Below are 12,997 nucleotides of genomic sequence, written 5' to 3'. Positions count from 1 at the left end.
GATATGACTGTTACCATTGGTAGCAATGAGATGATTGACATTGACATTTATATCAACATCAACCTAATAATCAGCATCTTATCTGGGAAGTTAGTGGCTATGAGGGTTAGCTGGTGTATTAAGTGGAGTAGCTCACTAGTTTTTCTGTCCTTTTTTTATATAGGAGAATTTTAGCCCCTGGTGAGGAAGAGCATTTGGAATTTGAAGAAGATGAAGAAGAAGGTGGTGCTGGAGCAGGGTCTCCTAATTTTTTTCCTGCTAGAGTGCCTGGTGGGTACAAAAAAATGTACATTATATAATTCAAGGTCAGGTGTTTGGAACTTACTTTTGTACTTGTTAGTGGCGGGTAAAACATCTCCAGGTTTGCCAATCTTAAGCAAATTATCATGGCCATTCTGTTAGCGGTAACTATCAGTTTATTGTGAAAGTATCTTACTATTTGTGTCAGGGATCCTCAAAACATCCCATGTTTAGTGATTGGCTAGAAAGACCCACAGGACTCAGCATATAGCTGTACTCACAGTTGTATTCTGAGTCATTACAACAAGAAAACACAAGAACAAAATCAGCAAAGGGTAAAGGCACACAGGCAAATTCCAGAGGAAACCAAACTTCTAAGAGTCCTCTTCCAGCAGAGTCAAATATGTACTTGATTCTCTCAACATTCTTTCACACCTGTGAAATGAAAAAATATTGTCTATTGGGGAAGCACTGTAGAGATTCAGTGCACAAGACACTTATTGGGGTTAGAGTGAACCAAAACTACAGACTCCAGGAAGAAAGCAAGTGTTCAGCACAAACCATATTGTTTGCATGGACGGTTTAGGCACAGTGATCTTCTTAACAGGGCATGATGGGAATCCTGCTGAAATCCAGGTTCCCAGATGCTAGCCATAGACCAACATTGTAAGTAGGCTTTCTAGAGTAACTGTTTGCTATGTTAATTCTTTTCTTTATATATCTAGCTGTTCTTTAAATAATCATATATGATTGTGAAACCTGGACCTGGAGGAATAGATACTAAACAGTTGCCCTTAACAGGGAAATAAAGAATACATAGCAAGTCCTTTTTATTTTTGGAAGATCTTGACAAGGTGGTAAAATACCCTAGTCAAGCACCCTGAGTAAATTATTTGCCTCTTCTACTTCTATACTTTCTTCTGTTCTTATACAGTGCACAGTTTTTACTTCTGATGAATTAGTTCATTTTTGGAAGTGTAGAAATAGCACTGTACTATTGTGATGCATTTTTTAAAAAGACTCTATGCTTTATGGTATAATTAAATATAATATACATATCATCCATAAAACTTCATAATTAAAGTCATATTCCAGTAATTTAAATACTCTTTGGTAGAAGACGTTTGAAATATAAACAGTATAGGCTTAGACCAATAAGATACCTGCACTTTTGAGTCTAACATCTGCCAATCAGTAGTTAAGTAACTGTACTTAATTCTTTATAAAAGGAGATGTTGACAATGTCTAATTCATAGGGTTACAATGAAAATTAGGCACCACATACAAATCATTTGGCATTATACTTTTCATTGCTGGGGTAGTGGTGGCTACTGTATTTTCATTATCACCTATAAATGATGCTAACAGTCTTACACCATAGGATTATTAGAAAAATTCCAATCACTATAAAATGTTATTGTTGGTGTTTCTTTGGTACAAGGTAATTATTTCCAATCTGCTTGTCCTTATGAAGAAAGAGCTATATTTTACTTGTTATATTTGTAGGAAATTTCAAGATTGCTGAGATGATGAGGTAAATAAATTTGCTAAATTTTTTCTGCATTTTTTATTTCCTTTTAAAACCACATGCTGTAACTGAAATAGATTCCAGTTCTATAAATTTCTCGGTTTGGTTATTTGTTCACTAGTTATACTTCTGTAGCAAACAAGATCCTTAAAGCAGATGATGTAAGTCATGAAATGGACAGGTCTTTATGGGGTTCAGGTTGCTGAGTTGAAAAGAAACTCTGTAAATTAAGTCTATTTGCTATGAAAGATTAAGCCCAAAGTAATTAGATTTTTTTATTCTGATATAGCATTTTGGCATTTTATTTCAGAGATACAGAAAGCTCACTAAACCTTTCTATTTCCTGAATTATTTTCCTCAAAGTAAGAAATAGTACATATAGTTCAATTGGCTATATTTGATTTTTGATCATATTTTCCAGGGCCTGTGTCATTATAAAATTGAAAATATCATTGAAGGACAATTTGACCTTTAACTTAATTGTAGAATGGGAAAAAAAATTGTTATACTGTGTACATCCGAGATTTCATTCGTGATAAGGCTGTTGTGTCTACATTATCATGGCAGGGTGATTCTAAGAATTATAACATTTTTATTACCTTTATTTTATGTAATTTATATAATTGTAAGTTTGTTTTCCTTTTTTTTTTTTGGTACTGAAGATTTAACACAGGGGTACTTTACCAGTGAGCCACATCCTCAGCCCTTTTTATTTTTTATTTTGAGACAGGATTTCACTTAGTTGCTGAGGGCCTCACTTAGTTGCTGAGATTAGTCTTAAACTTGGGATCCTCCTGCCTCAGCCTCCCAAGTCACCTGGATTCCAGGCTTGTGCTATAGCATCTAGCTTATTGTGATCTTTTTAAAAAAAGATTTATTAAGGTGTCCCTTACATATATAAAAGACATCTTTTTTAGTGTACAGCTTTATGAGTTTTGACAAACACACATGGTAAACACTACTACTGTTAAGCTAATGAGATGAAGTATAATATATGAATATGGTATGATCAAGAGTAGTTTATTCCCATTTAAAATCAAAAATGGATTTTTTATCCAACCTTTCTTGAAAAGAATAAAAAATTGTTAAACCTTTCTTTGACATTATTATCATTTTCAAAGCCTTCAATTCTCATAAGACAGTAACTTTTTTGTACTGCTTTAAACACTAACTGGCTTAAGTCCAAATAGTAGTTTAATTTTCTTAAGGTAATCTCAGTAGATTTCATTTAAATAGAGGATAAAAATTTATATACTATTATTTATTACCTGAAAATTTATTTATCATGTTGAATATTAAAGCTTCTAAATGATAAACAAAAGTAATACAAATTTAAAAAAAAATAGCTGGCCAGGATTATATGCTTATAATCCTAGCTACTTGAGAAATTGAGGCAGGAGGATTGCAAGTTTGAGGCCAGTTGGGGCAACTTAGAGAGACTTTGTCTCAAAATAGAAAGAACTAGGGATGTAGCTCAGTGGTAGGGTGCTTGCCTCACCTGTGTGAAGCCCTACATTCATTTCCTAGTACCACATGCACAAATAGCCATGTCACAATTTTAGACAAAATTTAAAAAAACGTTTCTGAGTGACCTAAACATAAGCCTAGCAATCTCAACATTATTCTAGATTTGTATTGGTTATTCATCTTTTATATAGTCTTAGATATGTACAAAAAATGTTTTTTTGAAACTCAAAATGAAGAGTGAATCTTCTTTAATATCAAACCTGTACTTGTTTCTTTCCTGCATAAATATTCAATTCTGAGTTGAACTTGAGAGTTAAGCAAATATGTATTTCATTTTCAGCTAAAGTACAGTTTTTTTCTTACCCATGCATATAGGAAGTTGAAAACTGCAACAAAATATTCATTGCTGTTCCATGAATATTAGGGCATCCTTATTTCACAGAATTTCAGAATATATTTAGGGTTAAACAGTAAATACCACCAAAGTGTGCAGATAGACTCTGGCTCTCCGAGCACATTTTTTCTCTCAAAGTCTCAAATTCTCAGACTGAGCTGAACAGTCAGAGCCAGAGTCCCTCATCCAGTCATGTACTTATATTGAAAGGAAAGGAAAATACCATTCAATGTTATCTGGTAGTTCTCCTAGCTGTTTTTCAATAGTTTTAAGGCTTGTTAATATTCTATTACTCTCAAGCAGTTTTGAAAACATTTTAAGATTTCTTTTTTATAATTTGTTTCTACATGTTTGTTTGTAGTACTGGGGATTGAAGTCAGGGATGCTCTACCACCTAGCTACATCCCCAGCTCTTTGATTTATTTTTTTATTTTGAAACAGGGTTTTGCTAAGTTGCCCATGCTGGCCTCTCTTGCCTTAACTTGCCAAGTTGTTGGGATTACAGGCATGCAGCACTATGTCTGGCTCAGTTTGTTTTGTTTTTTAATCCATGAATCTTGTCACTTGAAGTCAAAAGGTTTTCTCCAGAGCTTTGCAGAAATTGGTTCATAGGAAATGTCTATTGAGTAGGCTCTTCAACAAGGCTCTAAGCAACATCTGGCCTGCTTTTTCTTTTTTTTTTTTTAAGAGAGAGTGAGAGAGGGAGAGAGAGAGGATAGAGAGAGAATTTTAATATTTATTTTTCAGTTATTGGCGGACACAACATCTTTGTATGTGGTGCTGAGGATCGAACCCGGGCCGCAGGCATGCCAGGCGAGCGCGCTACCGCTTGAGCCACATCCCCAGCCCCAGGCCTGCTTTTTCTTGAAAGACCCCTGGCCACTCAAACTTTTAACCCAACACCTGTAGTAACTCTTCATTGCATGCTAAATGGCATCTGTGTATGAAGCATATACCCACTGATTCATCTTAGGTTTTGTGAGAGTATTTATTATTTTTTTCCAGATATGATGGTGACACTTAAGAATTCAGCCATTATCCAAATCACATATTTCTGAACACAGAAAAATGCATATTTCTAGTACCAGTCAATAAAGAAAATAAAAACAAGAATATACTCATATAACCTATATACAAACAACTTTAATAAAGTATAATTTTTGACAGACCTAGAAATATTATTGTTTGAATGCTAATGACCCCTAAGATTTTTATCAAACTTTTAATATAATTTCAAAGTGAATAAACTTCTTATGATTTTACTCTTTATCTTGAAAGGTTGGAGCAGTTCCTTAACTACTAATCAGTTACCAACCAAAAGAAATTGTGCATGTGTTTTCATATTTTCACACAATTTGTATGTGTGTACAAATTGCAGATGTGCAGTACAAATTGCAAAATTTTTCTCTTGCTAGATTTTTAAGACCCATTTCATTTTTTTTGCCATCTACAAAATGTTATGACCAAATAATGATTTGACAATACCATTATTTTAAATTATGTTAAAATTATCCCAAAATAATAGAAAATATTATTTTATATATATCCTTTTTATTGGATTTTAAAATTACAAAGAAATGTGCACTTAAAAAATGTGTGTGACAGACTTTGAATTGGTAGTATCAAACATCTGAATTTAATTGCAAGTATGATAAATCTAAAACAAAGAAGACATAAATATATAATCACACACATATGATAATGCTTAGTTTACATTTTAGATATCAGGTCCATCTCTGTCCTAAAAGTATGGACAACAAATTTTGTACTCCTTATTCATGACATTTAATTCACCAAGCACCAAGGCAAAATGAAGACTGACTCACCTCTTATTGAAGTAAATGCCTGTGACAAACATTTGTACAATATCATGTAAAAAGCAAATTCAAATCAGTGTTTTAAAAAAAATATAATCTTTGGTAATTTTCCTCTTTTAATGTTCTGACCTAGACAATAATGTACTATTTTGGAACAAAGACTGTCATGCCATTTCCAATTTTGGACTAGAAATTGTCCTTATGGTATGATATGAGATATAAACAATTGAAATTTTTAAAAAGCAAAAATAAAAAGTTGAAAGAAAAGAATGACTTCCTCTTCTGCATGTGAGGACAGGGTCTTAAGGATCCCACTGACCTTCATATCCATGTCACTCCAGACTCATCCTCGGGTTGGTGGTCCTTTTATTGTCTGATTCTCCATGATCTCTATGGCTACACAGAGACTATTGAATGTGAGGCCATCCTACTTGATACTTAGACCTTCATTTTTCTCAGCACCCTCTTGGAACAAAGAAGTTATGGGCGGGGGGGGGGTGAGGGGCTTCAGATGTTCTCCCATTGTTTTTCTGTACCTGTTGCAGGTACAGTGGTGTTTCATTGCTCGGTCTGTGTCAGTGCTGTTGGGTGCCCAGCAGAGGCAGAGGCCTTACTTGCACAATTCCCTTTCCTCTCCACAGTGGCAGTTGCTGTAACATTCTTGGCTAGGTCAGATGCTTTTACACAGTTTTTAAAACATTCTTAAGCAAACTTGTCTATGTTTAACAAACAGCCATTTGGGGGATCCATAGCTACCTTCATAAATTGTTTTCCACACATGAAGCACAATGAAATAGAGCAACTTAAGTTTTTACCCAAGTACCACCTGTTAATAAACAGTTTCCATCAACAAGATGGACTTTTTGGTATCCCCTATTACAGTAGTGTGGTAAAATGGTTCCAAACCTTCCAATTCATTGTCATTATTTTATCAGAGTTGTCTTTAGGTTTAGGCTTAGAATCTTCCTCTCACAGAAAATCACACTGAATTCAGTAATTCCTTCCAACTCTTTTTGACACCAGTGAGAGCATGCTTGTTCTGGTTGGTGCATAAGAGGTGGTTGGGGGCAGATAAGTCAGAAAAAGACGTGCTTTCTGTGTTAAGTACAACTTGGGGCTCACCAGCTACCAATGGCTTCCTTTGTCTTGCAGTAAAAACTGAAAGTGGAATTAACCAAATGAACACAGTCCTGCTGCTCACTGCTATATGAGTGTTAAAGACCTATCATATTGCTATCTGGGCTACTCAGTCTCTGTCCATTTCTGTGAATGTGCACTGCTCAGTGTACAAAGTTCAAATGTTACTATTTTTTAATCAATCCCTTACTTGGGAGTTCTTAGTGACAGCTCAATAACATCCCTGGGATGTTATTGAAAACTTGGTTTGGACAGCTGTAGCCATTTAGAGTTTTCCATATTTAAAAGTATGAGGCACAAATAGTGGTCTCACAAAAATGTCTATATTCTAATCCTGGGAACCTGTGACTGTTATGTTTACATGGCAAAAGGAACTTTGCAGAAGCTTGAGATGGGGAGGTTCTCCTGCAGTTCCTTTTAAGGCTTTAGGGACAATTAAAATAAAAATGTTAAAATGAGACATGATGGTTAAAAGCATGGACTCTGTAGCCAAACTGCTGTGTGATTATGGATAATTTGTTTTTCTATGCCTCACTTTTCACCTCTGAAAAATAGAACTAAACTATTGTTGTGAGGATTAGATGAGAGGAGTAGGATAGTATGTGGCACAACACAAATACTCACAAGTGTTAGCTATTTCTTATTTACATAGCAGTTCCATGTGGAAGAACATTTCTTCTGATCTTTGCTCTAGATCTGAGAGCAGATGATCTAGCTGGAATAGCACAGTTTACACTGGATTTTGTGTAGTGATTTCTTTCTTATCCTTGTTAGTCTTCGAATTTTATGAATGTAGTTGACTTGTTCTCATATTACACTATGTAATTGGATATGTTAATTCTTCACGTAGAAATCTTCCTTTTAATGCATTGGCTCAATTTACAACTATCATGGTTTTATCTTTGATGCAAAAACATGCATCCTTTTTCATCTACCTGGGAGCTATAGATGGTATGGTATTATTCTAGTATTTGATCTTCTTTTATGTTTATTATTTCTTCACTCATTGATATAGATTCTCTAGCCATTTGTTTACTAGAGCATGATAACCTCTAGAACTGGAAATTCAGTCATTCATTCAATAAAATATTTCTTCAACAAAGATCTGTTTATTCCTTGTGCATACTACAAAAGGAACAGTTCCCACACCTTTCAGGATGCTTATTGTGTAGTCAGCAAGACAGAGCCAAAAGCACATGATTATGATTAGAGATGTGCACCAATGTCGTAGATTGGCAAAAAAGAAGGGCTGAGGGAGTTCAATAAATCTGGCCAGATTTAGGACTCACTAAGTATGTAGGAGTTGACCATGCAGAGAGAGCACATCATAGAGCATTATGAAACACCTTAAATAGGCACCTTTCTATGTAATCTATGATCTTAATTACAGTCAGCTTCCTTCATCATGGAACACAATGTTTGACATTCTACCTTAAATTAAACAAGAAATTCAGACTTGAAATCACTGCCTCCATATTAAATTATCTGAAGCATAATGATTACATTAAACCTTACTGTGTAGTCTCAGGCAAAAAGATTGTTGGTAAGGAATGTAGCATCAGCCCAACCATTTCAACTGAAAGATCTAGATAATGACAGCTTATAAAATTGACTCACCCCAAAGTAACAACAAGTTTAATATCAACTTGGCAAAAAATAATCTTAACATCAAAAAGACTTTTTGAAAGTTGTAAAGCAATCATCTTTTGAATGTCAAAACAGGTAGTAAAGAGGTAATACATAAAAGAGGTAACATTCTTGGGGGTTTTTGGGGGTGGGGTGGGGTGTGTTCTTTTTTTGTCTTTTTTAGAACTGGGGTTTGATTCCAGGATTTTGCAAATGCAAGGCAGACACTTTGCCACTGAGCTACATCCCAACCCAACATTTTTAATATATAAAGAAAAATTTTAATTGTAATAACCAAAGCAGAATACATGAGAGGAACAGAAAATATGAGCAAGCGCGTGAGCGTGCACATACACACACACACACACACACACACACATTTAAAAAATACCCGTTAAACATATAAAAAGATACTCAACTTTATTTTTAATAAAAACATAAATTAAAGCTACTGTTGGAGAGTCTTAGGGGAAATAGATACTTATTAATTACTGGTGGGAATAGAAAAATGGTACAGTTCCTTTGGAGGGGAATTGAGCATTCTCTAACAACATATAAGTATATATTTTTTCCTTAGCAATCCCATTCCTGAGAATTTACTCTGAAGATGCACCCCCAAAATACAGGAAAAAGAGGGAAAAACATTTGCATATACACAAGATTCTCTGTTTAGGTGTTTTTTATAATGATAAAAAGTTAGAAATAATGTAACTGCCATATGAAGATTGACTGAATAAACATAGTATGCTGTAGAAAATAATTCAGAAAATCTCCCTGAACTAATGAGTGATTTTTCAAATTATTGTTAGCAGAATTTATCAAGGTAGTTCACATTAGCAGATTAAGGGGAAAGATTTCATAAAGTTGTCAACAATGCAGAAAAAGTTTTCAGTTAAATTTGAAATACAGCCTTGATTTTAAACAATTCTTGGCAAAGAACAGAAAAACATCCTTAACTTGATAAAACATGGCTACATGACATTTACAGCCCCAAATCGTTTAATGATGAATTTGAACAAAAAAAGAGTGTCTATTACTTCTTTTCATCAGCATTGTTTTGGAAGCCCTAGCTACTGCACTAGGACAAGAAAATGAAATATAAAAGGGGGGATGTTCTTTATTTGCATATTTATGAATATATAGAGAATATATGCAAAATCCTATTCATAACTCATTAATAAGATAATGCGGTTCCTGGATATAAAATCTGTACAGACAAATCAATTCTATCTCAAACAAGTAATAGTTGCTTGGAAAATGAACTATTATAATATTTATAGTAGTATTAAATAATATCAAGGACCTTATTATAAATTCAACAAAAGAAATATAAGAATTTTATGTAGAAAATAAACCTTTGTTGAAAAAATAAAAGAATATCAAAAGGAAAATGAAACTGGAGCCATCTTGAAATTAGAGAAAAAGATGGAAGAGTGACTTAATAATTGTTATGGTTGGTGAGATGTTGAATTGTACATTCTCTTACTTTTTTCATTTCTCTCAATTGAATTGTTTATGAGAATGCATTTTACAAAAACAGTGAAGTCATTATTCTTTTTTTCATTTGTTCATAGTAGTTATTCTTGACATTAGATTCATTTGGACTAATTATAAATGCATGGAATATAATTTGCTCCAATTTAGTCCCTTCACCCTCCCCATCCTCCCGTCCACTGTTCCCTTTCATCCACTTTACTGATCTATTTATTTACATTTTTTAAAATTAGTATCTTATAGATATTCAAAATGATGAGTTTCATTATAGTATATTCACATATGTGCATTGGAAAGTTAGTTTGGGTTCATTCCACAGTTTTTCCCAGTTTTTCTTTTTTTTCCCAGTTTTTTTTCCCAGTTTTCACAGTTTTTCTTTTATTGATTTTATTTTTTTTAATACACGACAATGGACAATTCTTATTACACATATAGAGCACAATTTTTTTTATCTTTGTATAAAGTATGTTCACGCCAATTCACGTTATTCATATACTTGCTTTTTTTTGCATTACAATTCTTATTACACTTATACACCACAATTTTTCGTATCTCTCTATATAAAGTAGGTTGACACCCAATTTGTGTCTTCAGACATGTTCTTTGGATAATGATGTCCATCACATTCATTAGGAGACTAATCCCCTGCCTCCTTCCTTTCCCTCACTCCCCTCTTCCCTATCTAGAATCCATCTATTCATCTCATGTTCCTCCTCCCTACCCTATTATGAGTCAGCCTCCTTATATCAGAGAAAACATTTGGCATTTGTTTTGGGGGGATTGACTAACTTCACTTAGCATTATCTTCTCCAATGCCATCCATTTACCTGCAAATGCCATGATTTTATTCTGTTTTAAAAATGTTCATAGTGTATATATGCCACATTTTAAAAAATCCATTCATCCACTGAAGGGCATGTAGGTTGGCTCCACAGTTTAGCTGTTGTGAATTGTGCTGCTATAAACATTGATGTGGCTGTGTCCCTGTAGTATGTTGTTTTTAAGTCCTTTGGGTATAGTCCAAGGAGAGGAATAGCTTGGTCAAATGGTGGTTCCATTCCCAGATTTTCAAAGAATCTCCATACCGCTTTCCAGATTGGCTGCACCAATTTGCAGTCCCACCAGCAATGTATGAGTGTGCCTTTTTCCCCAAATCCTCTCCAATACTTATTGTTGTTTGTCTTCATAATAGCTGCCATTCTGACTGGAATTGTATCTTAGTTTTGATTTGCATTTCTCTGATTGCTAGAGATGTTGAAAATTTTTTCATATATTTGTTGATTGATTGTATATCCTCTTCTGAGAAGTGTTTGTTCAAGTCCTTGGCCCATTTTTTGATTGGGTTACTTGTTTTTTCAGTGCTTAGCTTTTTGAGTTTTTATATACCCTAGAGATTAGTGCTCTATCTGATGTGTGAGGGGTAAAAATTTTCTCCCAGGATGTAGGCTCTCTGTTCACCTCACGGATTGTTTTCTTTTGCTGAGAAAAAAACTTTTTAGTTTGAATCCATCCCATTTATTGATTCCTGGTTTTAATTCTTGTGCCATTGGGGTCTTATTAAGGAAGTTGTGGCCTAACCCACATGATGAAGTTTAGGGCCTACTTTTTTCTTCTATTAGACGAAGAGTCTCTGGCTTAATTCCTAGGTCCTTGATCCACTTTGAGTTAAGTTTTGTGCATGGTGAGAGTTATGAGTTTAATTTCATTTTGTAGCATATGGATTTCCAGTTTTCCCAGCACCATTTGTTGAAAATGCTATCTTTTCTCCAGTGCATGTTTTTGGCACCTTTGTCTAAAATAAGATGATTGTAATTTTGTGTGTTAGTCTCTGTGTCCTCTATTCTGTACCATTGGTCTACCAGTCTGTTTTAGTGCTGAAACCATGCTGTTTTTGTTACTATTTCTGTGTAGTATAGTTTAAGGTCTCATAGAGCGATACTCCCTGCTTCACTCTTCCTGCTAAGGATTTCTTTAGCTATTCTTGGTCTCTTATTTTTCCAGATGAATTTCATGATTGCTTTTTCTATTTCTATGAGGAATGCCATTGAGCTTTTGATTGGAATTGCATTAAATCTATATAGCGCTTTTGGTAGTATGGTCATTTTGATAATATTAATTCTGCCTATCCAAGAACAAGGTCGATCTTTCCAGAAATAGTAAATGAATTCAGCAAAGGAGCAGGATATAAATCAATACCCATAAATCAAAGGTATTTCTGTATATCAGTGACAAAGCCTCTGAGAAGGAAATGAGGAAAACTACTCCATTCACAATAACCTCAAAAAAAAATGATACTTGAGAATCAATGAAAGAAGTCAAAGATCTATACAATGAAAACTACAGAACCCTAAAGAGAGAAATCAAAGAAGATCTTAGAAGATGGAAAGATCTACACATTCCCTTCTTAAAAGGAGAAAGGGAGGAGGAGGGAGGGAGAGGGGGAAGGTGGGCAGGGTCAGATCAGAATATGATAGCCCAAAGGGTGAGGTTTTGGCCTGCTGAGAACTTCTAACTGAAGGAGATTGGAATCCCAAAAGCAACCTCAGCAGCAAAGCCTCTGCTCTCCTTCTGCCCTCCTGCCCTCCTGTCCGTTCACCCTTCTCTCCCAAAGCCAGTCATAAAACCTAGAAAGCGTTCTCTCTCTCTTTCTCTTTCTCTTTCTTTCCCTCCCTGCTATTCCCTTACTGTCCCCCTACCCTCCCTTACCCCTCCCTTAGAAACCCTCACTCCAGACAGGACCTGCCTTAGGTCCAGAAGGAAAGAAAGCTATACAGAGAGGCCAAGAAGAATCTGACCAGACAGGGCTTTCTGGGACCCTGGCAGCCTTTTACCATTAGCTCACACCCCCTTTTCCAGTCATTTCTACATGGCCATCCATTCTTCATGGAACATAAACAAAAAAACAGAGGAGTTTTCCCTGGATCTGTAGGTCTTTATTTCTGAAGGCTTTTAGGTCAAATAAAATTCTATTAAATAATTGTTATGAATTTTAAAATGTAAAGATATATACTAGTTCATAAATTAGAAGAAGCAGTTTCTAAAGATAGACTCTTTCTGAAACTCATCTGAATTTTTATTGCAGTTCCTGGACCTTTTATACAGCTATAGAATTAAGATACTATATTAGTGGTAAGAGGATAAACAGTCCGGTAAGACAGAATAGAAAACTCAGAAAGTGATTGCCACATGATTTATGATTGAGGTGGGACTGCAGATCAGTGGTGGAAAATGTCAGTCTTTTTAATGAGTAGTGCTGAGACAATTGAGTATTTATGTGAAATTGAATGAAATTAA

General features: G+C 34.7%; 1 protein-coding gene across 1 annotated transcript in view; it reads left to right on the top strand.

Moving 5' to 3' along the window:
* Nucleotides 1–12,997, top strand: part of LOC144372523 (axin interactor, dorsalization-associated protein-like) — a 67,783-nt gene that overhangs the window by 49,404 nt on the left and 5,382 nt on the right. The window contains exon 5 of the mRNA XM_078035862.1: nt 164–270. Within this exon, the coding sequence (XP_077891988.1) occupies nt 164–270 (107 nt within the window). The remainder of the gene's footprint in view (nt 1–163; nt 271–12,997) is intronic.

Source organism: Ictidomys tridecemlineatus, unplaced genomic scaffold (assembly GCF_052094955.1).
Source record: "Ictidomys tridecemlineatus isolate mIctTri1 unplaced genomic scaffold, mIctTri1.hap1 Scaffold_113, whole genome shotgun sequence".
Taxonomy (NCBI): Eukaryota; Metazoa; Chordata; class Mammalia; order Rodentia; family Sciuridae; genus Ictidomys; species Ictidomys tridecemlineatus.
Note: the sequence above shows the minus strand (reverse complement) of the source record. Positions and strands in the feature narration are given on the sequence as shown.